The 26,356-nt window shown below is 55.7% G+C and overlaps 8 protein-coding genes across 8 annotated transcripts; 4 read left to right on the forward strand and 4 right to left on the reverse strand.

The window, feature by feature from the left end:
- Window positions 1–455: 455 nt before the first annotated feature.
- B0T26DRAFT_809190 (uncharacterized protein) lies at window positions 456–2,218 on the forward strand (the record flags this gene model as incomplete). Its single annotated transcript, XM_060447255.1, has 2 exons — window positions 456–1,085; window positions 1,319–2,218. The coding sequence occupies exons 1-2, from the start codon at window positions 789–791 to the stop codon at window positions 2,216–2,218; spliced, it is 1,197 nt and encodes a 398-aa protein (XP_060303829.1). The 5' UTR covers window positions 456–788.
- A 1,378-nt stretch (window positions 2,219–3,596) lies between these two features.
- Window positions 3,597–5,550, reverse strand: B0T26DRAFT_671167 (cytidine deaminase-like protein; the record flags this gene model as incomplete). Its single annotated transcript, XM_060439289.1, has 3 exons — window positions 3,597–3,752; window positions 3,835–5,317; window positions 5,399–5,550. The coding sequence occupies 3 exons, from the start codon at window positions 5,548–5,550 to the stop codon at window positions 3,597–3,599; spliced, it is 1,791 nt and encodes a 596-aa protein (XP_060303830.1).
- Window positions 5,551–6,740: 1,190 nt separating this feature from the next.
- Window positions 6,741–7,876, reverse strand: B0T26DRAFT_633203 (uncharacterized protein; the record flags this gene model as incomplete). The annotated part of the gene is made up of 2 exons (XM_060436518.1): window positions 6,741–6,855; window positions 6,927–7,876. 2 exons carry the CDS (start codon window positions 7,874–7,876, stop codon window positions 6,741–6,743), a joined length of 1,065 nt encoding a protein of 354 aa, XP_060303831.1.
- Window positions 7,877–9,308: 1,432 nt separating this feature from the next.
- B0T26DRAFT_619173 (uncharacterized protein) lies at window positions 9,309–11,048 on the reverse strand (the record flags this gene model as incomplete). Its single annotated transcript, XM_060436038.1, has 1 exon — window positions 9,309–11,048. A coding segment is annotated over one exon (1,740 nt), but the record flags the coding sequence as incomplete, so codon positions are not given.
- Window positions 11,049–13,345: 2,297 nt separating this feature from the next.
- Window positions 13,346–15,556, reverse strand: B0T26DRAFT_737433 (Alpha/Beta hydrolase protein; the record flags this gene model as incomplete). Its single annotated transcript, XM_060443446.1, has 1 exon — window positions 13,346–15,556. The coding sequence occupies one exon, from the start codon at window positions 15,554–15,556 to the stop codon at window positions 13,346–13,348; it is 2,211 nt and encodes a 736-aa protein (XP_060303833.1).
- Window positions 15,557–16,915: 1,359 nt separating this feature from the next.
- B0T26DRAFT_631866 (uncharacterized protein) lies at window positions 16,916–21,535 on the forward strand (the record flags this gene model as incomplete). Its single annotated transcript, XM_060436392.1, has 4 exons — window positions 16,916–17,106; window positions 17,219–20,602; window positions 20,692–21,262; window positions 21,335–21,535. 4 exons carry the CDS (start codon window positions 16,916–16,918, stop codon window positions 21,533–21,535), a joined length of 4,347 nt encoding a protein of 1,448 aa, XP_060303834.1.
- Window positions 21,536–22,972: 1,437 nt separating this feature from the next.
- On the forward strand, window positions 22,973–24,557 carry B0T26DRAFT_88764 (uncharacterized protein). Its single transcript, XM_060448134.1, has 4 exons — window positions 22,973–23,541; window positions 23,611–23,703; window positions 23,887–24,328; window positions 24,516–24,557. Exons 1-3 carry the CDS (start codon window positions 23,133–23,135, stop codon window positions 24,189–24,191), a joined length of 807 nt encoding a protein of 268 aa, XP_060303835.1. The 5' UTR covers window positions 22,973–23,132; the 3' UTR covers window positions 24,192–24,328; window positions 24,516–24,557.
- Window positions 24,273–25,433, forward strand: B0T26DRAFT_88633 (uncharacterized protein). Its single transcript, XM_060448133.1, has 4 exons — window positions 24,273–24,328; window positions 24,516–24,639; window positions 24,703–24,794; window positions 24,858–25,433. Exons 2-4 carry the CDS (start codon window positions 24,540–24,542, stop codon window positions 25,272–25,274), a joined length of 609 nt encoding a protein of 202 aa, XP_060303836.1. The 5' UTR covers window positions 24,273–24,328; window positions 24,516–24,539; the 3' UTR covers window positions 25,275–25,433.
- Window positions 25,434–26,356: the final 923 nt, after the last annotated feature.

The raw sequence follows: 26,356 nt of genomic DNA on the forward strand, positions 1-26,356 counted from the left end.
TTTCAAAGGGCCGCGGCCGTCTTGAGTTATGAACGACGACGGCTGCCCACCGCGCCCTTTTGATAACAGACTCGGAGTCAGAGTCAAAGGCGGGGAACGGGAACCTGCCCTCGAACCGGCGGGGCCTAAAAAGAGACGGGCAATGCACATACGGCTGCCCGCGGGATACGCTGCATTACGGAATCCCGCAGGCCGGGGCGGCATTGCACCGAGACACCGCGAGGTTCTTTTGCAACCCACGGTATAGTGGCAACCTAAGGTACGTAATGGGCTTGGGCTCGGCTCGTCGACGTCTTGCTGCCTCTGCTCTGTGCCTCAAATGGTCTCGCAATCGCTTCCCTAGCCCTTTTAGGCACACCGACAAATCTGAGTGTCCATTGGTGTAACGTCTGTCGGCTTTATGGAAAATCTGGCCCTTCTCCAACAGTCGTTGTTTGTGTACCTACGTATTCAGACTTGTCGCAATGGTGTCGGGGGCTGTGGCCCGTGAAAACCCATAGGCCGGTCGGCTGTTATCCACTGACAGCTGCTGACTGGCAGCTGGCCGACAGCTGACAGCCTTTCCTCCCCAATGACGTGCCCCACAAACGCTTGAGCTCGCGCCAAGACATTTTTCTAATGCACCGCCCGCAGCAAGCGACCATAACAGTTGATTCCCGAAGCTGCAACCTTCTAGTTCTTTCGCGGCCTGCTTCCTCACGTCACCTCTACCTTACCTCTACACTTGACTTCTACCTCAACTTCCGATCGTTCCGTAGGTAATTCCTACCTGAATCATATCCATCGCAATGGATGAGGAACCGGAGTACTTGACGTTCCCCGTCGACCGAACATTTTTCGATGACGATCCTCGCATCTCGTTCGATCTCCAGACCAGAAAGCACATCGCGGTCCAGGAAGATGGCACCGAGTACGAGTTCGACGACGAGCAACGCCACTGGATCCTGATTACGGATGAGGAGGCCATGGTTGAGGAGGCCCTAATCAGAGAGTACCAAAACTCATATATTCTGCACGACGTTAACGACACCCACAGCGGCCTGCACGGCAAGAAGAGAAAGAACAACGCTTCGAATGACCAAGAGGTAAGTAAGCTGCGTCTGCGTTTCCGATCCCCCCTACTTCCCTCGCACCACAACCACAATGATGGAGATCCGCTGCCGTTGCCTTGCCCATGACCGATCTACCCCAGAGTATGCGCCCGCACTAGAAATGAGGAGAAAGTACCGAGAACAGCCCGAGCGCGCAGAGACCAGTGCGTGGGGGGGAATGACTAACCAGACGCCTTATCGCTTTTTTCTTTTTTGCTCGCCCATAGGAAAGCAACGGACGTTCGAACAAACAAGCCCGGCGGCAGGGCAACCGGCCGCCGCCGCAGCCCAAGCAAAACACGGCCGTCTACGTCACAGGAATCCCGCTCGATGCTACCGTTGACGAGGTGGCAGAGCTGTTCTCACGAAAGTGCGGCGTAATTGCCGAGGAAATTGACAGCGGCCGAAAGAGGATCAAGATGTATACGGACGAGAACGGCAAATTTAAGGGCGACGCCCTCATTGTTTTCTTCAAGCCCGAGTCGGTCCGCTTGGCCATCGACCTCCTCGACGATTCTTACTTTAGCATGACGGACTTCTCATCTGGTAAGATTCGGGTCGAAGCTGCGGAGTCTAGTTACAAGAAGACAAAGTACGAGACCACAGGTGACGCTGCTGCTGATGGCAACGCTCCTACCTCGAACACCACTGCTACGCCAGCGACGGGCGCCGCCAAGCGCAGCGGACAGGACAAAGCAAAAATCATCAGAAAGACACAGAAGCTCGACGCCAAACTCGCCGACTGGGACGATGACGAGCCGCCGAAATTGTTCCCTGGTGGCAAGGCCGTCGCCCCAAAATGGGAGAAGGTTGTGATTCTGCGTCACATGTTCACTCTGCAAGAGCTGGAGGCCGACCCGGCCGCTCTGCTGGACATCAAGGAGGACATCCGCGAGGAGTGCGAGAAGCTCGGCGAGGTGACCAACGTCGTACTCTTCGACGAGGAGGAAGAAGGAATCGTCAGCGTCCGTTTCAAGTCGCCCGAGGCCGCTCAACAGTGTGTCCACCGAATGCATGGCCGCGCCTTCGACGGCCGCACCGTCGAGGCCTTCTTCGCCACGGGTAAAGAGAAGTTTCGGAAGTCAACTGGTACGGGCCAGAACGACGACGACGAGCACGATGAGTAAGTTCGGAGAAGGGAGGAGTGTGAAGGCTTGCGGTTATTGCTTCGACTGCCACTCAATCACCTTGTGATCAGCTCCTATAGTGAGCATATCCTACCTCCCCTGTTTCTTTCACCCTTTCTCGTCCCATTCAATGAACGAGTTCATGACCGGATCTGAACTGGTGGCTTTTGTTTGGGTTGCAGCATCTCAGCACACAGAGAGATCGAAGTGGAAGTGCTCTGTTGCTGCTGAAATTTGCTCCTCTTATTGTACATACATATTACTACTTTCTTACGACTCCTACGACGAAGGTTGCTAAAGATTTCAGGGGAAGGAAAGCCAGATGTCAGTCTTGGGACTACTGGGTCTTTGCGAACCTGTCCGTAATATTACGAGAAGACATCGACTTATGACCCGTCTATAGTTCACGGCAATAATACAAAAAGATTTGCTCCGTCCATTTTCCTCCACCCATCCCTCTCACCCTACTTTTCTGCTACATACAGCTATCGAAGTTCTAGTTTTACTAACAATATTGTAGTCTCTTTCGTCTCACCAGCTCTAACCTTAATATTCCTGTCTTGCTGGTTCTAGATCCCCGATCTCACTAGTTTTCGTCTTTCTAATATTTCCGATAACGCCAGCAACACCAGTCCCAGTTTCTCCAACCTCACAGGTTCAAGTCTCTCTACCTCTGCCGCCAGGTCTGGTCTCTCTGACCTATCTACCAACATGGTCTCTCATCTCTCTACCGGTTCTCGGCCCTCTTCTTCCGCTATTAGTTCCGGCTCTTCTACTGGCTCCGGCATGTCTACCACCGCTAGTCCCAGTTCAGGTTCCTCCTCTACTGGCTCTGGTTCTTCTACCAGTTCTAGTTCTTCTCCCACTTCCAGCTTGGGTGTTTCCGCCTCTGCTAGTTCTCGGCTCTCTTCCACTACCAGCTCAGGTCTTCCCACCATTGGTTCTGGTTCTTCTTCTAGTTCTAGTTCTTCTACTGGTTCTGGTTTTTCTTCTTCTTCTGGTCTCTCTAATCTCTCTGGTCTCTCTAATCTCTGATGAGTGGTGGCGAATCTACCATCGCAAACCTTCGGGTCTGTTTCAGCAAATCATCAAAATCATTACATGGCTACGGGCCAATTCTTGCACTGGACTGCCAACTCTGTGCTACCTTAGCAAAGTGGGAATCTCTATTGATCTACGAACGGCACAGGCGTTGCAGTCTGTAAACTAAATAGTGCCGTACATTCAGTCATAAAATCAAATGAAGGATAAAGAATGAGATATCGTTTGCCTTATTTTTATATTTTTTACTGTAGAGTCTTTTTTCTATTTAGCGCACTGGTAGGTAGGTGGTTAGGTAAGGAGCAACGCGCCCTCTCTCTCCACTGCCGTTCTACCTCTAGTGGTGGAAGAGGCGGATATTCTGCTCCACAAACGTGATGCCCAGCTTCTCGGCCGTCTCGAAGACGGGCCCGTCGTTTTGGCTTCCGCCAGGGGCCGCAATATACTTGACGCCGGACTTAGCAGCGCGGTAGACATTGTCGGTGAAGGGGAACTAATATCACAAATGGTCAGTTTCTCGACTAGAGATAAAAATATTGTTAGGGGTTCAGGGGTGTTGGAGCTCGAGAACTTACGAAAGCATCACTCGACACGCACACATCGGTCAGCTTTCCAAGCCACTCGGTCTTCTCCTCCTCGGTAAAAGCAGGAGGAACGTCCTCGAACAGGGCCTCGAACGTCTCGCGCTCTGCACCAGACTTGGGCAGCTGGCCACTGACGAGCAGGTCAATGGCGTTGCTCTTGTCGGGGCGCTTGGTGCCCTTCTTCCACTTGATGCCCAGGACGCGCGGGTGGAAGCGCAGCCACCAGTTGTCGGCCTTGTCGCCAGCCAAGCGGGTACAGTGAATTCTCGACTGCTGGCCAGCTCCCAAACCAACGATCTGGCCGCGGGCAGCGTAGCAGACCGAGTTGCTCTGCGTGTACTTGAGAGCGATGGTGGCGACGGTGAGATCGCGCTGGGCAGTCTCAGGAAGGGCGCCCGCGTCCTTGGGCGTGATGATGTTGCGGAAGGACTTGGGAGAGAGCTCAACATCGTTGCGGTGCTGCGTCAGGGTGACGCCGTAGACGGTGCGCGACTCCTTGTCGCTTGGCTCGTATTCGGGGTCGATCTGAAGGATCAGGTATTTACCGCCCTTCTTCTTCTTGAGAATGGCCAAGGCCACCTCCTCGTATCCGGGAGCGATGACACCATCAGATACCTCCTTGGAGATGATGCTGGCGGTGGGGACATCGACAATGTCGCTGAGGGCGATCAGGTCGCCGAAGCTGCTCATGCGGTCGGCACCTCTGGCGCGGGCATAGGCCTGAGCAAGGCCAGACGTCTCGATACCGGCGATGTCGTCAACCATGTAGACCTTGCGCTCATCGGCGTCCAGCGGCAGGCCGATGGCGGCTCCGGCGGGAGACACGTGCTTGAAGCTGGCGGCGGCGGGCTTCCCAAGAGCTTTCTTTAACTCCTTGACCAGGGGCCAGCTGTTGAGGGCGTCGAGAAGGTTGATGTATCCAGGAGCACCGCTCAACACCTTGAAGGGAAGGGCGCCCTCCTTGACATAAGCGGCGGCCGGCTTCTGGTGAGGGTTAGCACCGTACCGCAGGGGGATGTACTGCAGGCCGTCCGAAGCATACTGCTTGCGGAAGAAGTCCGCAATGGCATTGTCATAGTCGGCAGTGTGCTCAAAGGCCTTGAGGGCGTAGAGCCTACGGCTGGAATCCTTAATCTCGCCCGTCTCAAGCTCCTTGAGGAACTCAGCATAGTCCTTGGGATCGCTCAGGATGGTCACGCGGGAGTGGTTCTTGGCAGCCGCACGGATTAGGGTGACACCGCCAATGTCTATCTCCTCGACGGCCTCAGGGACTGTAACGTTGACCTTGGCCACCGTGTCCTTGAAGGGGTACAGGTTGCAGACGACGTAGTCGACCTTGTCGATGCTCTGCTCGGCGAGGTCCTTTTCGTCCGAAGCCAAGTTGCGGGCCAGGATGCCGGCGTGCACAGCGGGGTGCAGCGTCTTGACACGGCCTGCGAGCATCTCGGGGGCCTTGGTGATAGCAGAGATGTCCCTGCGCGAAATATCACGGTCAGCAAAACTGTCCAGGCGGCAAGAGCAGCTGCCAGGGCGAGGGCAACGTCGGCGAACTTACTCGACGGGAAAGCCCGACTCCCTGATCATCTTGGCAGTGCCGCCCGAGGCGAGAATGCGGACATTGTGCTGAACAAGCCCTTTTGCCAGGTCCAACAGGCCCGTCTTATCGTAGACCGAGACAATGGCAATTCGTTGCTGGGGGGCCGCCATGGTGAATCGTCGTCTGGCCGAGGTGTGCGGGGCAGCGAGTTGCAGCAGGGGCAGCCGGGCGAGGACTGAGAGAACTTTGCTGGGGAGCAGCAGCAGCTTGACGGAAGGGCAAGTGCGACGAATTTCCCCAAATTATTATTTAGTCAGTGACGCAGGGTAGAAATAACAAAACCCTTTTGTTTCGTGGGGCAAGTCAATGCTAGGAGCGAGCGGGCAGCTGGAGCTGGGCTCGGGAGCGACTTATAACGCATCACATCATTTGGAGGGGTCGAAAATCATAAAAAAAAATCCGCACGCAGCAACGCATGGAGGGGTAGCCAACGCTTGTACCTAACTGCTAGCTGCCGGGATCGGTCAACGTCTGCGTCTGCCCCACACAATTGTCTTCGTTCCCAACCTAGCGCCAGGCGATGCCTGCAGCTGCTCAGTAGGTAAATTGAAGCAGAGGAAGCCGTACGCTTTGCCTCGGCAAATGCCGCGCCCAGAAACCGACACAAAGACAAGATGCCTCACATCGGTGTCGGGCGAGCTTAGAGACTCAGCAAACACAACCCCGGCAAGTCAACTCAGCAACTAAAGGTTGCAGTTACACTCGGATGGAGAACGGATGGATATATCTGGAAGGAAAAGGCCCCTGCAATCTGTTATTGTCGAATAGGAAACCCTTAAAAGCAGCACAGAAGCTGCTGTAGCACGTGTCACAAACCCAGTGCCAGCCCGCCAGTGGCCAGCAAACCCGGCCCCTTGACGGTAAGCTTGTTACGCAGACGGGCTGTGTTTTGTTTCTAGTCAGCTATCTCCTCTTTTTTTTCGAAATACAAGCTTGGCGTCGTTCTCAACTCAGACAGGGACTAGTGGTGTGGCTGGCAGGGAAGACAGAGATAGGGGTGAACCCGTTTGCGAATCTAGACGTGAATCCTGAAATAGCTGCTGAACCCAGTTTATGATGAATCCATCTTCCAGAAAGGCCCTCTTGCGACACGAAATCAACCAGTTTGGGTAATGTACATACATACGTAACTGTGCTCAACGGCGTATGTGGAGCTCCGCGACCCTCCGCGTTTTGCTATGCGAGCCAGCCCTAACAAATAGGGCCCCCGAACCGAAAATGTGTGAATAAATCAAAAGCACAGAATATGACTGTCGAGTTTTCTTCACGGCCTAGGGCAACAAGGATCTAATGAAAGCTCTCAACCTTCGTGGAATAAAATCTGCTGCGCATCGGGCTGGTGCCTCTCAACGGCCTGCAGGATTTCAGACCACGTCTTGTCCATGAAGGCATCATCCATGGCGAGTTCGCCCATCCTAGACAAATAATGTGAGCCACCGAGGCTACCCCCACAGATAATACGGCAGGGCAGGGACACAATACTTACGGGAAGAGAATGTCATGGTGCCAAAACCGGCCGTGGCTTTCAGGGCCAAGCGCTGTAGCGCTCACCAGTGCCCGTCCTCCTTCTTCGGCGGTGCGCCCAAAGATTGCCTGAAAAGGAGCTTGCATAATCCTGGCCATCATACCGAAGTTGCGACCCAGATCCGTCTTGCACAGGCCCGGGCAGACGGCATTGACGATGATCTCCGGGCCGTTGGGCCCCGCCACCGTTGATCGCGCAACCGCCCGCATCACGGCCATGGCGAGGAGCTTTACCAGGGAGTAGCTCTTAACATAATCCCACTTATCGGCGTCATTAGTCACCTTAAGCAAGCTCTTGTCCGGAGACTTGGCCAGCCAGTCCTCCTTGACCCCTTTGTGTCCGTGGCTGTTAACAAAGACCATGTGAGGCTTTGACGCCCCGCCAGTTGCCGCAGCTGTAGCGCGGAGGATGGGGAGCAGCAGAATAGCCATCAGGGCAGTGGACATGACGTTGACCTGGACACCCATCTCCCAGCCCTCCTTGGACGCCTCATATGTCGGGTTGCAGATGCCAGCGTTGAGCAGCGCGATGTCGAGGCGCGTCGTCTCCTTCTCCAGGGCTGGGATGAAGGCCTTGACAGAAGCCGAGGTGCTGAGGTCGACAGTCACGATAGATATTGTGTTGCTGGGCCGGCCGGTGAATTCGAGGATGCGCGCCTTGGCTGCCTCGCCGCGCTCGGCGGAGCGCACGCCAAGGATCAGCTTGTCGGCGCCCAGGGCCGAGAACTTGACGGCCGCCTCAAAGCCCAGGCCCGTGTTGGCCCCCGTTACAAGCACCGTCTTGCCAGCGAACGACACGGTGGGGTCGGCGGGCGGGTGTTTGGCTCCCCAGCGCATGACGGCGAGGTCGCTGGCGCCAGGAGGGGGGCCACCGGGGAACTCACGAGCGGTGATGATGTTTGTGTTTGCCATGGCGGAATGGAAACGGGCTAAAAAAAAAATCAACGAAGATTGAAGGTAGTGTATGAGAGACGAAAACTTGAGCTGGGCAAAAGGTCTCAAGGCAAAACTATATAGGCAGAAGATGAGGACGAGCTACGACGGAATACCGCCCAGCAGCGGAGCAGGCAGGCATAGGACTTCCTACCAGACGGGCACCGTCTGGGCTGGTGGTGATTCCCATAGCTTGCTTGTCAGCGATCATATCAACTTTGATGGTTTCGAGATACATGGCTTAGGTAAGAGAAGCCGAGTTGCGAATGTTGACAGCGACGCGGACAGCAAACCTAAGTGATCATGGATTCGTGACAGGCAAAACTTGTGGGCTCCGGTACGAGCTCAATGCGCCGCGACATCCTGCAAAGCGAGGAGCTGTGAGTAGAGGACTGTCTGGCAGGTAGATTAGTGCGATATCAAGCGCATCGAGAAATGATGTCAATGATGCATCTTCAAGTTCAAGTTCAAGGCCGCTCAAAAGAGGTTCTGTTCTGCGTTGTTTAATTGAGCGGCGGAGTTGCTCGTGGAGCTTTGGCGGAATTCCACACACGGGTACGTACCTTGTGCCTTGCAGGTGGGCAGGAGGGCAAAGAGTGGGGCAGTCAGCCAGCCCCACATGCGTGCAGGTGGGTAGGACTTATGATCTAGTTTGCGGCTGCTTCATTTCGCCTTCGGGCAATATGGTCAATGTAGGTTATACTCCGCTCCAAAAAAGTCGAACATCACGACTTGTGCTAATACAACCGCAGTTGAAACGATACAGAGAAGATTAGCATGGCCCCTGCACTAAGGATGACACGCTACTCAAAGAGACGCTAAACATTTTTTTGACATTTTATTGCCCGCCTGTTCGAGCCACAGAGGCCTGGAACATGAAGATGATGAGGAGCGATAGTTCGAAGAGGTCGTGCGTTCGAACCACCTTCGTCTCGCAAGTTTTTTTTTTGAGGAATGCGACACGCCTTCTGAGAACGTACGTAAGTGCTGTGCTGTACTGCATGCATGCTATACTTGTCTTCACCCCCATTCTCGGAATTTGCTATATTTCATTTACGGGACCTAGCACGAGGATGGCATGAAGGATTAACCAGGAACTGAATCAATTATTGCCTCAGGGTTACTGAGCGCGCTAGAATCCAGGTAAGGTACCTGAAAGCCGAAAACCTAACTAAAGGCCCCGCAATGGAATGGGTGCCTTTTACCCTTTGTCGGCTAGCCATGCGTGATTGTGTGTGTCCCTTTTAACGCCTCCCATCCGGATACCTAAGTAGGTATCGCCGTGTTCGAATGATGCTTTATCCATGCCTAGACCACTAACCTAAAGAAACCGAGGCTCACCATGCATTTCACCCATATATCTATGCCTTGAGGGCTTCGTGTCAGGCCTAGCTAGCTAAGGTAGCTATTCCTGCCACGAGCGGCCGAGGATGCCTTGGCCGCTCGGGATTTTGCGCTTCTCCTCGTCGTCGGCGATGCGCAGGATGAGCTCGCCAAACAGGCCATTCGCCCAGCCAAACCATGCCCGCGTCCAGTCGTTCTCTTGCCACGCATTCACCGTCTCGTGAATGACGCCCGTGCCCCCTGTCGAGTTCAGCACCATGAACAGCTGCTCGGCAACGACCTTGTCGCGGTCCGGCTCGCTGCCCAGCCCCGACAGCGCGTCGTAGGCTGTCAGGCCCGCTACGATGGCCGCCATCGGCCAACCCTTTCCGGGGCCGAGGTGGGGCCCGCCGATAGCAGACAGCGCCGGACCCTTCGCAAAGTACGGGTTGGCCGAGCTGAGCACAAACGCTCGTGTGTTTTGGTAGACGCGCGAATAGTCATTCTGCGGCAGCTTCAGCTGCTGCTCCTTCTCGTCGGCCTTCTCTTCCGCCTTCTGTTCGGACTTTTGCTCCTCTGCCTCCGACGTGAGCGTCTCGTTGGAGTGCCGGGCGACGCTGTGTCCCCTGATCGACTTCACAATGGTCGCGTTGCGGGCCCTCGCATCTGTCTGAGCAAAGTTCCACAGCGGCATGGCAAGCAGTGACGGTATGTTAGCGTCGTCCATCAGGTTAGCGCTCCCAAAGCCGTCTACCTCGTACGCAAACATGTCGCCAAAGTCACGGTGCGGCACCACGGCGTCCCTCGCGATGCCGCTCCGGATCCCAAACGCAAGGTCGCGCATTAGCACCGTCAGATTTACCGCTTCCTCGTTCCCGTCCGCCTCGAGCCCCTCGGCAATGTCTGACGCCTGTTCCAGGTACGCCGCGAACATCATGTTGCTGGGTGTCAGGAGCTGGAAGATGCACGCGTCGTCGCTCGGTCGAAACCCCGACCGCACCATGCCGTTCTCCTTGACCGGGTTCCCTAGCCCGTCGTTGGTCAGCGTCTCGGAGCCGCGGTCCGTATAGCCCGTGAAGGTCCAGGCCGACCTCTTGACCCGGCCCTCGGCGTCGTATGTCCCCAGCCGCATGTCGGCAGCCGCTTGGACTGCCGCCCGAACTGCCTTGATCCAGCTGTACTTGGCAAAGAATTTGAGGTCGTTCGTCCGCGCCAGGTACGCAGCGCTGATCTGCAAGAACGAAGCCAGGCTGTCGAGCTCCCACTTGCAGTCGAAGACCTCGAGCGGGTTGTATGGCGGATTAGGGTGGTTCACCGAATAAGCGCCGTTGGTCGTTGGCGGGATACCGCTCTCAGGTGGCGGTTGGAAAGAGTGGCAGTACGGCGATATGACGATGTACCGGGCGTGCGCGTTGATCAGGCCACGCCAGAGACTAGCGAGCGAGTCGGGATCCGACGACGGCTCGAGCAGCGGCAGGTACGAGTACACCTGGCTGGCCGAATCGCGCAGCCACATGGCATCAATGTCGCCCGTGATGACGTACGTCAGCTCCTCGTCCGTCACAGCCGACTCGCCCGAGAAGGAGTCGGTCGCGTTAGCGAAGCCGCGCCACTTGATCATAGTGTCGAGTGTGTTGGGGTAGCTGTTCTCAAACAGCCGGAACAGGTCCGGGTCCTTGATGACACCCTTCATGCGCTCTATCAGGGCCTCCATTGCCGGCAGCTTGAAGGTGCGGCACTCGGGCGGGGGTCGGACGTAGGGGAACTGGCGCTTTCCTTCGGAATACGGCTCAGGTCTTTGGTTTTGCAACGCTAGGAAGTTGAGGCATGTCGGCACGGGCTCGGGCTCGGGCGCGGGCTCGGCCTTGGCCTCGTCTGGCGGCAGAGCCGGGGTCGCCTCTTGCTCCTTGAGGGCAAACCCGTCGGTGCCAACTGGAACAGGCCCTCCGTCCACCTTTTCCTCGTCGAGCCCTTCGGATGTAGGTATTGGAAAGGCGTTGCCCAATGTCGGTCTCGGATCACTACCACCATTCGGCTTCGCGGTGGCGGTAGCGGTCGCGGTGGCGGTCGAGGTAGCTTCTTGGGCGCCGTGACCGCGGGACCCGGGCACCGCAGCGCGTGCTTGGTCCGGTATTGTCGCGTGTTGTCCTAGGAAGAAGACCAAGAAGGTCAAAAGGATGGCGATACCGGCAAGCCGTAGCCGCCGCGATCCGCTCAGGTATGGGAGTGCCATGTTGCCTGCCTGCCTATCTCAAGTCTTCCTTTGGGAGGGACCGAGAAGGCCGCTCTGGCGTTGCGCGCTGCTCTCGCCGTCTTTAGGAAGATATAGGCAGCGAAAGGACCATTATTATGGCTGTCCGAGCCAGACCGAGAAGAGTGCTTGTTACACAACTGGGAAGGTCAAGAAGGATCAACGATGGCAGGCCACAGGTAGCAGGCAGACTGGCAGGCAGGTAGCATGGGTTGGAGAAGTTCACGAGGAGTATGGAGAAGATAAGTAATGGCGTTGAGGAAAGCTCAGGTCGTCCCGAAACCCCGCGAGCGAAAATGGCCAGAAAAGGCCGCGGAGAAAATAACAGCAATGGAAGGGCAAATGCCAAAAGCAGAACGCAAGCAATAATAATGTGCCGTCGCAGCCGACCAACTGCTGCCTCCCAAGCCTGCTCCCAAGGGGGCCAAGCCCACGCCAAGCCACGGCCTTCAAAAAGAGAATTGCTTACTCTCTTCTCTCTCCCTTGCCTTGGAATTGCCCCCAACGGCGGGGGCGCGACTGCCGCCACGAAGCAACTGAACCTGCGGTTGGCAGACAAGAGCTGAGGCCAGGCTGGGGGGGCCCGCAGGCGGTCCAATTCGAATGAAAGCTTAACACCGGGGAAACAGGGGTTTAATATCCCTGCCATAGGCACTTTTTCGTAAGGCTTGGCGGAATTCGGGAGTGGGACGCCTATCTGGAGAGCCGTACTATGTTGTGCAGGGCATGCGTGTGTGCGGGAGCAACCTCGCCTCGTCCGAACACAAACCTCTCTCGGGATTTTAAAACCGTCTGTTCGTTCTCACGTCATGTAAAAACCACCTGCAAGAACTCATGAGCATCCCAGTCGACAAAAATAAAACACTTGTACCATTAGACATGTGCCAAGTATTAATCCCCGCGTTATTTATTCAACGGAGCACGTAAAAAGGAAAGGACGGCACCTCTCCTTCTGACATCATGTCCTCCCCCCCCGGCCTCGTGACGGAGGCGGGACCTCTACGCTAATATATCCACCCGGGAAAATTCAAATGCACCCCAGACTATATCGGAATGGAAGGCATGAGGTAAGGTAGATAGACGGTATGTTGTGCGCACATGCAAATTGCAAGATTCCCGTTTCGCCGTGCTTGCTTGCTGGCTGACACACCTACGCACGCACACGGCACGCGGAAGAGAGAGTGAGAGGGCGAGATGTTTATTATTCCCACCATTCTTCGCAATGAAACATTCGTGATAGAGACAGACACTGCCATGGCATGATGACCACGAGGGGGCTCCGCTATACATATATACCTAGCACAGTGGCTTCATGTTCGTTTTGAAGCTAAAACCCCGCAAAACCCATCACGCACACGCGCAGACTGCGCGCTAAAGAAAGAGATAAAATACACTAGAAGCTAGAAGAGCATTTAGTTAGAGAAAAGATCAGTTCAAGTCCTCGCATCGCGACACACGAGTCTATACCAACTACCTACATAGGTGTAGAGTACTATTCAGCATTATATACCATCTAATATACAACGTACTCTACCAGTAAAATCCATATCTTTAACCACATAATATATGCCAACATGAGACTGTATCTCGTATCTCGTGCTGAGCAAAACAAAGGAATAAAAGGGGAAAGCGGCACAAACATATCCCCTTGAAAAGTCGTCATCGCATATCATAACTAATATACTCATTATCAATTTAACAAAAGTCCATTTAGATGCTTTCGACTCGCAAGACATGGTCCTCTTTCTCCATCTATCCCAAAAACCGTCCATCACAAATCGTATACCAACCAACTTCTCCTGGAACTCCTCGGCCATGTATAGACAGCATATTACTTTATACATCATTAACCGCAGCTTCAATAACAAGAGTACTCATTCCGGGGATAGCTCTTCGCCGCTGCTACTGCTGCCGCTGCCGTTCGACTGCACACCGCCGTCGCCGTCCTCGTCGCCGCCGCCGTCTCTGTTGCCGTCACCGTCTTCCCCGGGGGACGGTGGCGGCGTCCACTCGGCAACGTCTCCGCACCCTCTCGGCGTCCGGCACTGCTCACGCACGTTGCACGTCTTCCACAGCACCTCGCGCACCTCTCTGAATACCTTGTCAACTGCGTCCATGGCCCAGATGACGTCGAGGTGCTCGTATTCATCAATGACCTTGCTATGCACAAGCCGGACGTGCGGTTCACGCCCCCGCTGGAACCGCCGGAGCAGCTTCTCGCCGTCGACTAAGCAGTCGTTCCCACAAATCCACAGTGCGAAGGGGCACACTTGGTGGTTGTACCATGCTTTTGCGCCCTTGGCTCGCCGCCCGTGGCTCGATGCCGCGGCGGCCAAGACCGAGTCGTCGTGCGCGCTGTCCTCGCGGTCCTCGGCACGCCATTCTTCTTTAGTGGACAGTATACACTTGTGCTTAGCAAAGCACTCGCGGCCCAGCCACCACCGCATCGACTCGGCGCTCACATAGACGGGGGCAAATTGGAACATCCGGTCGCGCAGTCCGCAGTCCCAGCGTTTGTCGGTCCAGTTGAAGAGAAACGAAAATACCTTGTATCCCATCCAGCCATACATCCGCGGGCTCAGTAGCCTGTGCATCGCCATCATGAAGGGGATGAAGGGGCCAATACCAAACATGAGCCGGAACATTGCGGGCGTGATGACACGCATGAACTTGAAGTACATCTTGCCGATCAGCGGACCGGCGTATGCAGCCGGCGCGAGGGCACAGAAGACGGTCAGCTTCTCGCCGAGGTCAGGCCGCTGTTCTTTGGCCAGGGCCACAAAGGTCTGCGTCGTGCCTTGCGAGTGGCAGATGAGCCCTATCTTCTCAAAGCCGGTCTCGTACAGCACCCGAGAGGTAAGAGCGGGCAGGTCGAAAACGCCCATCTGTCGTATGTTCCAGCACCACATCCGAGGGTCCGAGTAATCCAGCAAGACATGCTTCGGCTTGAAGCCGCACCGGTTGTTACCAAGCCAGACGTCGTAACCCGACTTGCAGAGGAAGAAGGCCAGCGAGTCTTCGTCATTGACACAATATGCGCCCGAGCTCTGCAACAAGCCATGCATCATGAGGACGGGAAACTTTGGTTTCTGGTCAGCCTGGGGCGGGAATCCCTTTCTGGGCTTTCCAAACACCTCGGGACCACAGTGGGCTCGTTCCTCTTGGGGAAGTGGAGTGTGTTCGCGTGGATCGTAGACATGCCAGAGGTCGATGATGAAGCCATCCTCGGTCTGGACCTCGAACGTCTCGACATCGAGGCCCACTCGGCGAGCGTAGTAGCCCGCATCGCAGACTATGGGATCCGGGCCGCCCTCGGTAGGCACGAAACCATCATTGCCGGTATCGTTGACTTCCCCGTCATCACTCTGTGAGTGGGAGGCTGACCGCCTGCGCTGTTTCCACTGGCGTTCCGCTTGGATTCTCAGCTCCTTCCTCCGCTGTTCTTCCTCGTAGAACGGGCGGCTGAGGTCTGGATCCCGATATGTTGCTTTCAGCCAGACCCACCGAAAGAAGGGCGGCAGGCTGGTGAAAAGCGAGCCAAGCACAATGACTCCGAGGAAGCCCAGGCTCAAGAAAAAAGACGAGACTCGAAAAATAAAACACTGAATGTCCCTCCCAAGAGAAGGGGGTCCGTAGAGCGGTAGCGGCGGAAACAGGGGGTTTGTGTGTGACGGCGGCTGGCTTCTGCGCAGGCTACCACTGGTTGACCTATGCGACCTCTGTCCGATGGTCTGGGCAGTCGTCTTTTCTCCATGGGGTTCGCTTGTCTTATCGCCCCCTGCGCGGGTTTCCCGGCTCCCCTCGATGGCTTTGGCAACCGAGCCGGCGCGTTCTATTACTTCCCTCCTCAGGACATTCAACTTGTAGGCTTCCTCCAGGGGAACTGGGGGGAGGCGGCTGCCGTCATCCTGGATGAGGACGGGATCTTGGGGTGTCACAAAGCGCGCCTCGACCGCGAGGTGGCCGTCGCCATTGACTGGCCGCTGGTGTGACAGCTTCTCGGCCTGTTGTGCGAAGTCTTCTATAAACCCATTGGCTTCCGGCAATGCCGTAGACGACGGTTTGATGAGGCCGTTAGCAACCATGATTCGGTCAAGGAATCAATGGTAGGGGAGCTCGTCTCAATTACGGCCGAGATAAGAATGAAACAAGCGAACGAAGGAAACTAGGACAGATGTCGCGATATCGAAAATGAAATAAATATATCATCATCCATGCGCCCAAAACAAAGGGAGAATGTATGTTTAGTTCTAGACCCCAAAGACTCGTCTCAGATCGATCGACGGACTCACCGACACATCGATAAGTAAATGGTCAGAAGCTTGTAACTAATACATAACGTCAGCAATCTACCTTAGTCCCATGTGTGGGCGGAAGGCGCTGGGCTGGGAATATGAATGGGCTCCGGCTCCAGATCCTGTCCAAGTTCTAGTCCCGCTGTTTGGCAGGTCCGCAATGCGAGGCGGGAATAAATGACGCAAGAAAGCAAGTTTGGCATGAGCTTCCATGCCAGAAACGATAAAGAAACCCAAGTGGCGGCTGGGAACCAGAAATGGGAAGGGGCTACGGATACTAACTGGTCTCTCTACTGGCATTTGGCCCTAGAAACACCAACCTTTACCTTATCAAGTGCATGGATGACAGACAGTATCTTAGCCAATTCCGTAACCCCCAAAACGACTTCTCGACCGCCTTGCCAGTGTTGATATCGGTGCTGGGCTTTCCCCGATAATCATCAACCTGGAAGCCCGCCGTGAAAGAGAGGATGGAGACCTCGATTGGTTGGGGGGACCTGCGTCACCATGCAGAGCAGAGGACGCCAAGCACGCAAGCCCCACCCCCGTGTTCCTTGAAAAGCATGTGAATGAGGCCTGGATGGTCTTGGTTAGCGGCAGGGAGCGTTCCACTCCCAAAGATTGAAGGCTGGATCAAGGAGCGAAGTTGAAGGGACAGGTCGACGCTTCTTGTGTAAATTGCCTTATACATACGGAGTAGCCAGTAGAGCGAGTCCGGAGTCGGGCCGCTTACCGATTTTCGGCCAGCCCAAACCCCAACGTGGACAGCTGTGCAAATCAAATAAATCTCTTGGCAATGGGTGGGCCTCTCCCCGTCTGGACCGAGGCCAAAGAGGTGTCGCCGAAGCTCACCTGGACTGCTCCGTAGGGAGACGCGATACCTTCATACCTTGGCTGCACTATGCAATCTGACGATTGGATTTCCTCCAAGTGCGCATACTCTCGCTGAAGGCTATTAACGTATTGCGCAGCCTCTGTCGTCTGTCAGTGTGTTTCTGGGGGTGCTATAGCTTGGGCCGACTCTACGCGTCGGGTACTTGTTCGCGGGGCATGCGCTGCCACACTTCGACATTCCCGAAGTCGCAACCGCAACATCGGGCTTCCAGCTAAATAAGCCAAGCCAGCTGCTGGACTTACCTAGTTTCTGCCATGGCCGTCTCCGACGGTGCAGTGGCTGCCGCCATTCGTGAAGGCCGCCCGCGTCGGCGCCGGCGCAGGCGCAGGCATGACAAGCCCGCCCTCACGGCGCGTCTCGTCCTTGATGACCATGTCAAGAGTGACGTTGGCACCCTCTCCGAAGACCTGTTCGCCGACCTCTTTCCGGACTTGCGAGACCGTTGGTTATCCTCCCCTCCCCCCCAAATTCCCAGATCACTATGCAGCCGGTTGCGTTCTACTTGCTAAGACGTCGTTCAACACAGATGAAAGCCAGCGAGACCTGTCGAGCACGAGCACGACAAATGCGCCCACCACCGTCCATGTCGCCATTGCACCCTGGACACCGAACCATGCCCCCGAGACGACTAGCTGGGCGATTGTTCCCGTCACTAAATCTTCCGCCCTCGCCCCCTCGACCGTCCAGTTCTCGCCCTCGTCGCTTGCCCTCCAGTCCTTTGCCGCTAACCTCAAGCAGGTTTCCCCCTCGAGGCTGACCGCCCACAGCCGAAGCGGCATTGAGATTATAATTCTGGATGTTGCTACGATAGAGCTGGATACCGTGTTTGTCAGCCTCGAAGGAGAACTGGCAAAGAGGCTCGAGGACGGAGAGGGTACCTTTTTCCGCGAACATCCCGCCGTCGCAAAGGCCAAAGCCTCGAGCACTGCCTCTCCCCAGGATCGTCTGACGGCTGCCCTGCGCACCGCTCTGGGAACTCTCAAGGTCGTACACTCTGGGGATCTCTTCCCGCTCCCTCTGCCGCCGCATCCCGTCACCCACGTCCCACCAAACCCAGGAAAAATAACGCTCTGCGAGCCTGTCGCCCAGGGCATCCTATCCCCAAACACAAAGATTGTTGTCTCGCGAAGCCGTACTCACTCCAAGCATGACCGGCGATCTGTGCCCATACAGTCAGGTCGCAATCTTAATGACGTGGGCGAGGAAGACGAGGATACCGCCAACGACATGTTCTTCTCTGCCGCTGAAGAGCGCTCTGCCCGCGAGACTGACTTCACCGCCACCGAGAACGACTTCACCGCCACCGAGACAGAGTCTGACGGGCCCGAGGTTGACGAGGAAGGCATGTCAGACGACTCCATGGACGACATGATCTCTCTTGAGACGCCCACTCTTCCCGCCACCATAACAAGCGGCATGCCTGGAACCCCCCTTACAGTTGGCCCGGGGAGGTTAGGGAACGGCATCAGCGGCCCGGGCTCGGTATTTTCGAGTTTCACTGCTACAACCGCAAGGCCAGACAGGCCGCGGGGCCGCCTCTTCAGGGCACAGGGGCTGATGCAGCCCATTCCACCGCAGGTGCTTCATCCCAAGCCCGCGCCCGAAGACGACGAAGAGGCGCGCATCTATGTAGACGTGCGGGATCTTACTAGGATCGGCTGTTTCTCTGGTGACTGGGTGCGCGTCGAGCCCTCCCAGGAGCCCCCTTCGAATGGCTTCGGGGCCTTTGGCCTGGGCAGTTTTGCAGACCCCGACCCGGACGAGCTGGGCTCGAGGCCCGCTCGCGTCTTTGGACTCCCGGAGGGCTACTCCAACCGGCCCGTGACTAGGATAGCAAGCTCAAAATATGACGGCCGAAGGCTGTCATTCTTTGAGTCCCAGATTCAGAAGCCCTTGCACCCTACCGTCCATCTTTCGCCGATTCTGCTGGCAAACCTCGACGGTCCCCCCTATCTACGCCTGGCCCCCATCAAGCGGGCATCCCTCGCCGGAAAGGGGGGGCAGTCAAAACTGGCGAGCACGGCCCAGCCGCCGTTTGCACGCGAAGTGATTCTGCAGCATGTTAGGACACCCATACCTGTCGAGCGTGATGTGCAGACTGCAGTCATGGCCGGCTTGAAGTTTTACTTTGAGAAGAGACTGCGGATCATAAAAAACGGCGACCTGATCGCTGTGCCTATTGACACCCAGCTAGGGCGCGCTCTCCAGGAAACGACGGCTGCGGCTAGCGATGAGTCTGCCGTCGACGACGTCCTCGGGTTGATCGCTTCGGGACGGACCTCGCGCAATCTCGAGTACGATGAAGTAGCTTGGTTCAAGGTCGGCCACATCCAACCCATGAGGCGAGATCCTCCAGATGAAAACGAGGAGGAGGAAGATGTCTGGGGCTCCGTCGCCTGCGTCGACATTTCCCTTGCGCACCTGGAGCAGACCGGTTCCGTGACGAGCCGCGTGCCTGGTACAATCTCGAGTTCCTGGCCATACTACTTAGGGACAAAGAAGGCGCCGAAGCAGTCTCCGGGAGCCTCGGGCCCGCTGATGTTAGAGCCCGAACGGCAGTTTATCTCTCCCCTGAGAAGGAGGCTGCGGGAGCTCTTGGCAGCTGCCACCAGCAAGCCAGCGCTCCACCTAAAGATGCCCCCTCTCGCGATCCTTCTCGTATCGACGCAGCGGAACATTGGCAAGGCAACCACTGCCACGCAAGCTTGCCAGGATATCGGGCTGCACAAGTTCGACATTGATGCCTATGACATTGTGAACGAAGCCGGCGCTGGAGGTAGCGATGTCAAGACGGCGGGCTTTCTAAACTCGCGAGCCGAGCGCGCCATGAGCTGCGGGCCGGACTGCTGTGTTCTTCTCATCCGCCACATAGAGGCGCTGACTGCAGACCGCATGGTAACGTCCATCAAGGAGATTCTAGCCGACGCCAGGGTCCTCGTCGCTACAACAACCGAAGTAGAAAAGATCCCAGACGGCATCCGCGCGCTCTTCACCCACGAGCTCGAGATGAACGCGCCCGATGAGGGAGAACGAGAGGGCATTATCCGGACGGTTCTCGACAGTCGAGGCGTTGCCCTGGACCCAGAAGTAGATCTGGGTAGTATTGCTCTCAAGACAGCCGCCCTTGTGGCTGGCGATCTTGTCGACGTAGTGGAGCGGGCGCTGGTTGCGCAGCGGACCCGCCTAGAGCAGCTCTCTGCAAAGTCGACGAACGAGGACAAGGCCGTGACGGTGCGCGACGTGCAAGTGGCGGGCGGCTCGGCAGCGGCGGGGCTCACGAAGCACGACTTTGAGGTGGCGGTGGATGCTGCGCGCAAGAACTTTGCCGACGCCATCGGAGCGCCCAAGATCCCCAATGTGACGTGGGACGACGTGGGCGGGCTGAACAACGTCAAGGAGGCCGTCACCGAGACAATACAGTTGCCGCTGGAGCGGCCCGAGCTCTTCGCCAAGGGCATGAAGAAGCGCTCGGGTATTTTGTTCTACGGGCCGCCGGGCACCGGCAAGACGCTCCTGGCCAAGGCCATCGCCACCGAGTACAGCCTCAACTTCTTCAGCGTCAAGGGGCCCGAGCTGCTGAACATGTACATTGGCGAGTCTGAGGCCAACGTGCGGCGCGTGTTCCAGCGTGCCCGCGACGCCCGGCCGTGCGTCGTCTTCTTTGACGAGCTCGACTCAGTCGCCCCCAAGCGCGGCAACCAGGGCGACAGCGGCGGCGTCATGGACCGCATCGTCTCGCAGCTGCTCGCGGAGCTGGACGGCATGTCGGGCGGCGGCGACGACTCCGGAGGGAGCGGCGTGTTTGTCATTGGCGCCACCAACCGCCCCGACCTGCTCGACCAGGCGCTGCTCCGGCCCGGCCGCTTCGACAAGATGCTGTACCTGGGCGTGTCAGATACGCACGAGAAGCAGCTCACGATTATGGAGGCGCTGACGCGGAAGTATGTTTTTTATTATTCTTCTCTCCTCCTCTGGTACAACAGTTTCCCGTAAAACTGGTTAGGGGGAAGTGACTAATAAGACATGATAGATTCACACTGCACCCATCCGTCTCCCTGCGGGCCGTGGCCGAAAAGTTACCTTTTACCTACACGGGCGCCGACTTTTACGCCCTCTGCAGCGATGCCATGCTCAAGGCCGTAACACGGCAGGCCTCGCTAGTCGACTCCAAGATCCGCGCTCTCAACAACAGCAACAACAGGAACAGCATCGATCCCAACGCCAACAATGGCAATGGCATTGCAAAGTCGGGAAGCCACGCCACCGCTGCCATCTCAACCGCCGCCTTCTTCGACCACTACGCCACCCCGGACGACGTCGCCGTCATGGTCACGGAGCAAGACTTCCTCGACGCCCACCGAGAACTCATCCCCAGCGTCAGCGCCGGCGAGCTAGCTCACTACGAGCGCGTCCGCGCATCGTTCGAAGGCGGTGGTGCCGAGAGCAACAAGAGCGCTGCCACAGCAGCCCCGGCACGGGGTCCTTCTCGCGGTGGCGTTCTGGCCCTAGGGGGGCCACCTGCGGCCAAGCGAGCTGCTTCGGGCGCGTCGAGGTCCGGCAAGGCTGGCAGGACGGCCAAGGCGAAGGGTAAGGGCAAGGCCGTCGCGGTAGATAGCGACGACTATGAGGACGAGGAGGACGAGGAGGACGAGGACGGCGATGATAAGGGGGAGGATGAAGAAGGCGGCGACGGGGGGTATGACCATGGTGGTGGTAGTGATGGTGGTGGCGGTGGCGGCGCTGCTGAGGGCCTTAACGGTGGTAGTGGAGGAAGGGGGAGGGACAAGGGGAAGGGGAAAGCGGTCGACTCTGCCCCGGCTCTAGCGCCGTTCCGGGACGGGACGGGGAGTGACGATGAGGCACTGTATGATTGATTGATTGTGTACTGTACCTATAAGGATGAGAGGGTGTCATTGTCATGAAGTGTCGAAGGGGGTGTAATGGTATGCATGTATGTATGTTGGCAACTCATCGTTGTGGGTGGGGTCTTGGTTGTACGTAACAAATCACTTTTGTTGGTGATAGAGAAAAAGAGAAGGTTGTGGTTTGTGGGGGTGTTGAAAGTGTCCGAATATCCGACGTAAACTTGTATCATACAATATGACACTCCACGGTAAAGCACGATAGAGAAAGAATATATGACTTCCGTATGCCCTTTACCACATGTCTCGGAAAAAAGGGTCGCACACTTGTATTGCACGTTTCAATTCGGAACTGCCTATGGTTCAACACGGAAGAATTTATTTGTCTCCCTTTCTATAAAGGAAACTTCCACACTATTAAATCTATCATAGTAGGATAATGGTTTATATCCGTTACCGCGCGCACACCAATTAATAGGAATATATCTCATACGAAAACGAACATATTAACCGCATCTCAAGTTCTCGTAAGCATCCCATCCAATGATTTTCTACCAAGCTGCAGGTAGGTTGCAGAAACCCGGAAAGACCACACCACTTCGTAGCTTCCCGAATTGGCATCTTGAGCATCAGGATGCCGGGCATGATTGGTTACCTTACTTAACAAGGTACCAGTGGCGAGCGAGCCAGCCCACTTTCTTCCAAAGGTTTATCTTCTCTCGCTGCCTAGACTCCCATTCCCACTTGTCTTCACGAGAGGCAAAAAAATGCAAGACACCCGTGATCGGATCTATTTCGGTCCCACACATTCGGCAAGTTTTGTTTCGCTGCTGCGGGCGGGCGGGCAGATCAAAAAGCCCGAGACATGCCTTCATCTTCCTATTCCGAGGCTGGTGAGAGGCGTCGAAAGAAAGACAGGCTTAGATTTTCAACAGTTCCCCATATCGCTCCGACGTGTCTATCAGCTTACCGCAGTACTTAACCGAATTCCGAACTCCGTACATCCAGCACCGGTGCACCCACCTTGAATGCTGCTGCCCTCCCCGCCTCTTCGGAGCAGAGCCAACAGTCTGGCACCGCCTACACATCTTGGGAGGCGAGGCTTTACTGAAATGGAGTGGAGAGAAGAACTAAGAGTAGGCAAGAGGGCATGGACGCACTCTTCACTGATGTCAAGTAATGCAACCAAACAGTGGAGGTTGGGTGCCGATTGACAGATGTCTTTCTGGTGGCGTATGTGTTGTCCAGACACTCGACAAGACCGGCCTCCATTTTGTTTCTCAGACATACTGCACCCATCATTGGAGGTTGAGCATGGCCGTTCGGCGATCAGGGTCCGGGAACACTTCAACGTCAGCGGTCAGCAGTCAAGGAGGATTCAGATCCCCCAGAGGTGGGCTGCTAGGCTAGTGTAGCCGTTTACATGCACTGAATCCTGGGATTTGTTTCGGCTGGGTAGCATTCCTGGTGCCATCGAGTCGCCTATCGGGCTCGACGGATCCTTCGCCCAGCGGCCAAACGGAAAGTTGGAGGACGATTCGCGAGAAGACGAACGCTAGTTTCTTGGCCTGCACACCGGACTTCCGGCGGATACCCGCAGCTGCCGCAGATGCCAGACAGGCTCGACATTCGCTGGGCCGACATAGGAGAGTGTCACCGGCTTAAACTAGTTGCTGGGGAACACGAGAAGGCATGCATCGATGATGGCATCTCGCTGCGCGGGGTGTGTGCAACGACGGTGGGGCACTCGTATGCACCCACGGGTCACAACAGCAAGGCCGCTTCTCTTTTTTTCCGTCAAACTAACCACCAGCAACTCGGCCTATTCATTGGAGCCAGAAAGACCCCGAGAAGATGCAGGAATGGTCACTTTTGGCCAGTTGCGAGCAGGGGATACGTATCCGTGGAGCAATGTGCCGTTCTCTGCCGTTGCCTACCTGCCCTTTGCAAGAGGCACGGATGGGCACATGTCCTGCAGTGCCGCAGTGAAAGCGGAAGAAGAAAAAAAAAAAAAAAGGGTTTGCATCCGCCTGCCATCTCGCTCACATTCTGGATCCTCATGATCAATAGCTGAAACACAAAGACAGACGGCTCGCGTCAAGTCAAGAAGACTGAATGCCGGCAGACAATGATTAGACTACTAAATGGCCTCGGGTTTCCGCTGTGCGATTATATACACAGTATGCTCATGGACTGACTGCAAGGTGTCTGTCGTCTGAGAGATAGGCTCCCCCAGATCCCTGCCGCAAACGCCACGGTAGCCGGCCGCCGCACGCTTGCTAGTGCAGAAATCAGGACGGTCCCCGGACAGCCTCCTTCCAATTGACGTGCTGATTGGAGAATCATTGCTAACTGTGGAGCAGGTGTTGGCCTTTTTGCTGATCCCTGCAGAGAGAGGTGGAAACGCGCCCAGACTCCAGGGGAGCTAGCTAGGTCGAGCCTATCAGGATGTTATTTTATTTATTACCTGACCTCGGGGATTAGATGGCGTCCATGGAACCCTACCCAGCAGGTAGCCTCCTTTTCTCCCCTCCGGTCCTGTCTTAAAGTCTTTCTCTCTGTCGTTTCCATCCGTTCCGAACATCTTCTCGCCTCGGCAGCTTCTCTCTACCCCAGGTTGTGCTACCACTCGCTCGAAGCACAGCTTTCTTGGGGCGTTTTTGACTAATCTTCTTGCCTTCGTTTAATATTTACTTGCCTTTTTTTCCTCTCAATTCGGCGATTGCTCGGTTCTCTTGGCCTTTTTTGCCTAGATTCCATTCCACATTCCGGCCGTGATTCTGAGGTCTCGAAAACAAGGCACACGTGAGTTGGCCCGTTTAAACCCTGCCTGGAGTGGCTGGCATGCACGAGTTTGTCTGGGGCAATCTAAGGTTTGTGTTCGCCATTTGGTGTATCCGTGTTTTGAAGATGGATGCTGACTTGGCGTTATCTCCAGAAACCATCTAATTCACCTCCGCATGCGTTGCAAGGTCGATACGAACGTGTTGAGTTAAACAACAAATCACCTTCCACCATGGTTTCTTTCACCAAAACCCTCCTGGCTCTTGCCGGCGCGCTTGTCGTCTCGGCCGACTACTATATTGATCCGACTACCGTCTCCCTATCCCTTAGAGGTAGGATTTATTTAATTCTACCGCGCGCCAGGAGAATATATACTTACAGGCGATATCAAACAGAGGCTTGGTGCAGGGATGAAAAGAGTACCTGCCCCAGCATCTGCCTGCAGCAGTCACCGGGAGGCACTACCAAAGTCAACACCTGCGACCCTGTAGGTCCCCAGACGTGCTGAATAGCTGTGGCAGTTGACTAAACCCGCTGACGCGACTTGCAGAAAACCCTCACGTACGGCTGCGTCTGCGGCGATGGTTTGCAGCCCAATGTTTCAGAATATTCTTTGACTCTGCCATATCATGTGTGCCAACAGTGGGGCGAGAACTGTGTGAAGAGTTGCGCCGGTGACAACACCTGCTCGTCCTCTTGCCGCCAAGACCACCCATGCGGCGCCCAGAGCCCCACAAGGATCAACGTCACGACTACCACGAGCGCCTCGTCGACGGCCTCCACAGCGGCTGCCACAAGCAACCAGGTAGCCAATGGCTTGGCCGGCCAGGACAACAGCAACAGCAACAATAACAATGGCGGCAGTGCACCGGGAAGTGCGGCCACGCGCGTGGCTGCTTTCGGAAGCGTCTACGGCCTCGCAATTGTCCTGGGTGGTCTTTTTACCGGGTTCGCCTTGATGCTGTGAAAGTCAACATGGCTACAAAGGACTTGTCAACGCGGAAGTTGCTGGGTGGATGTTGGAGGTTTCAGAATATCGGCAACTGCGGGCAGCGATAGCAAAGGGATATCGTCTTCCGCATTGCTTCTCGTCGGCTCTGTTTTCCACCCGAGCCGAGGATGGAGAGAGATGGTTCGCTTTGAATATTTGGGTAAACACATGGCGTCATTTGCTTAGAACGATATAATAATGTTTAACTATACTAAACACCTCCTTACCTTGGAGAGGTGTCTGAACCTCTTTTTTTTTTGGGAGGGGGGGGACTCTGAATTTTGGGAAATAGTATGCTGTGCTGCATTTTCGATCAAGTTGGTTGCCTTTTTGGAAATGAATATGAAAACAAAAGATTGAAAATATTTGGAGCTCGACTCCGATTCTGGGCAACAAAGTGTCTTGGGACTTGCCACCTAGGCTACCTAAAGTCCCACAAGACAATACGTTATACGACAGGCGGTGGTGTGGGACCAGGGCTAGATCATGGTTGTCTATTTTGGTGGCCAAGTTTCAAGTCCCGAGATGCGGCCCGTTCAGTTGTTCATGCCTTTACGTCAGCTTTGGCTATTTCGTTTCGCAACCTCCACTTCCTGGTTTTTGTACGCTGTGTCTCCGATTCAGAGAACTTCCCTATCCAAGACGTAGAAAACCTACCCAATTAATTTCCCCGTCGCTTGGCTCCAAGAATAAGCTTCTTATTTTGACATCTTTCCAATTCTTACCCGACCGCCAAGTACCTAGGTACGTACGTAACGTATTCAAGATGTAAGACGGACTTTAAACTGATTTTCCGTCTTCCTATTCGTCCCGTCGACCTCGTCTGCCGGCAGAGACCGTTCTCCTAAACAATGGTTAGGTCAGGATCAACACGGAAACAATCAATCGGCATTGGCCACTCGTTTGACACGTGAAAGTGGCCACGGCGGCGGGAACGGGGTCTGGGAGCTTGCTGCAGGCCGACCCGCTGGGTTGTTGGGGGGGCCCAGATCTGATTCGCGTCAAGCGGGACAAGCGACTCAACAACTGGCGGGATGATGCCTGCCCCAAGCTTGCTG

This window comes from Lasiosphaeria miniovina, assembly GCF_030549165.1.
Source record: "Lasiosphaeria miniovina strain SMH2392-1A chromosome Unknown B0T26scaffold_1, whole genome shotgun sequence".
Taxonomy (NCBI): domain Eukaryota; kingdom Fungi; phylum Ascomycota; class Sordariomycetes; order Sordariales; family Lasiosphaeriaceae; genus Lasiosphaeria; species Lasiosphaeria miniovina.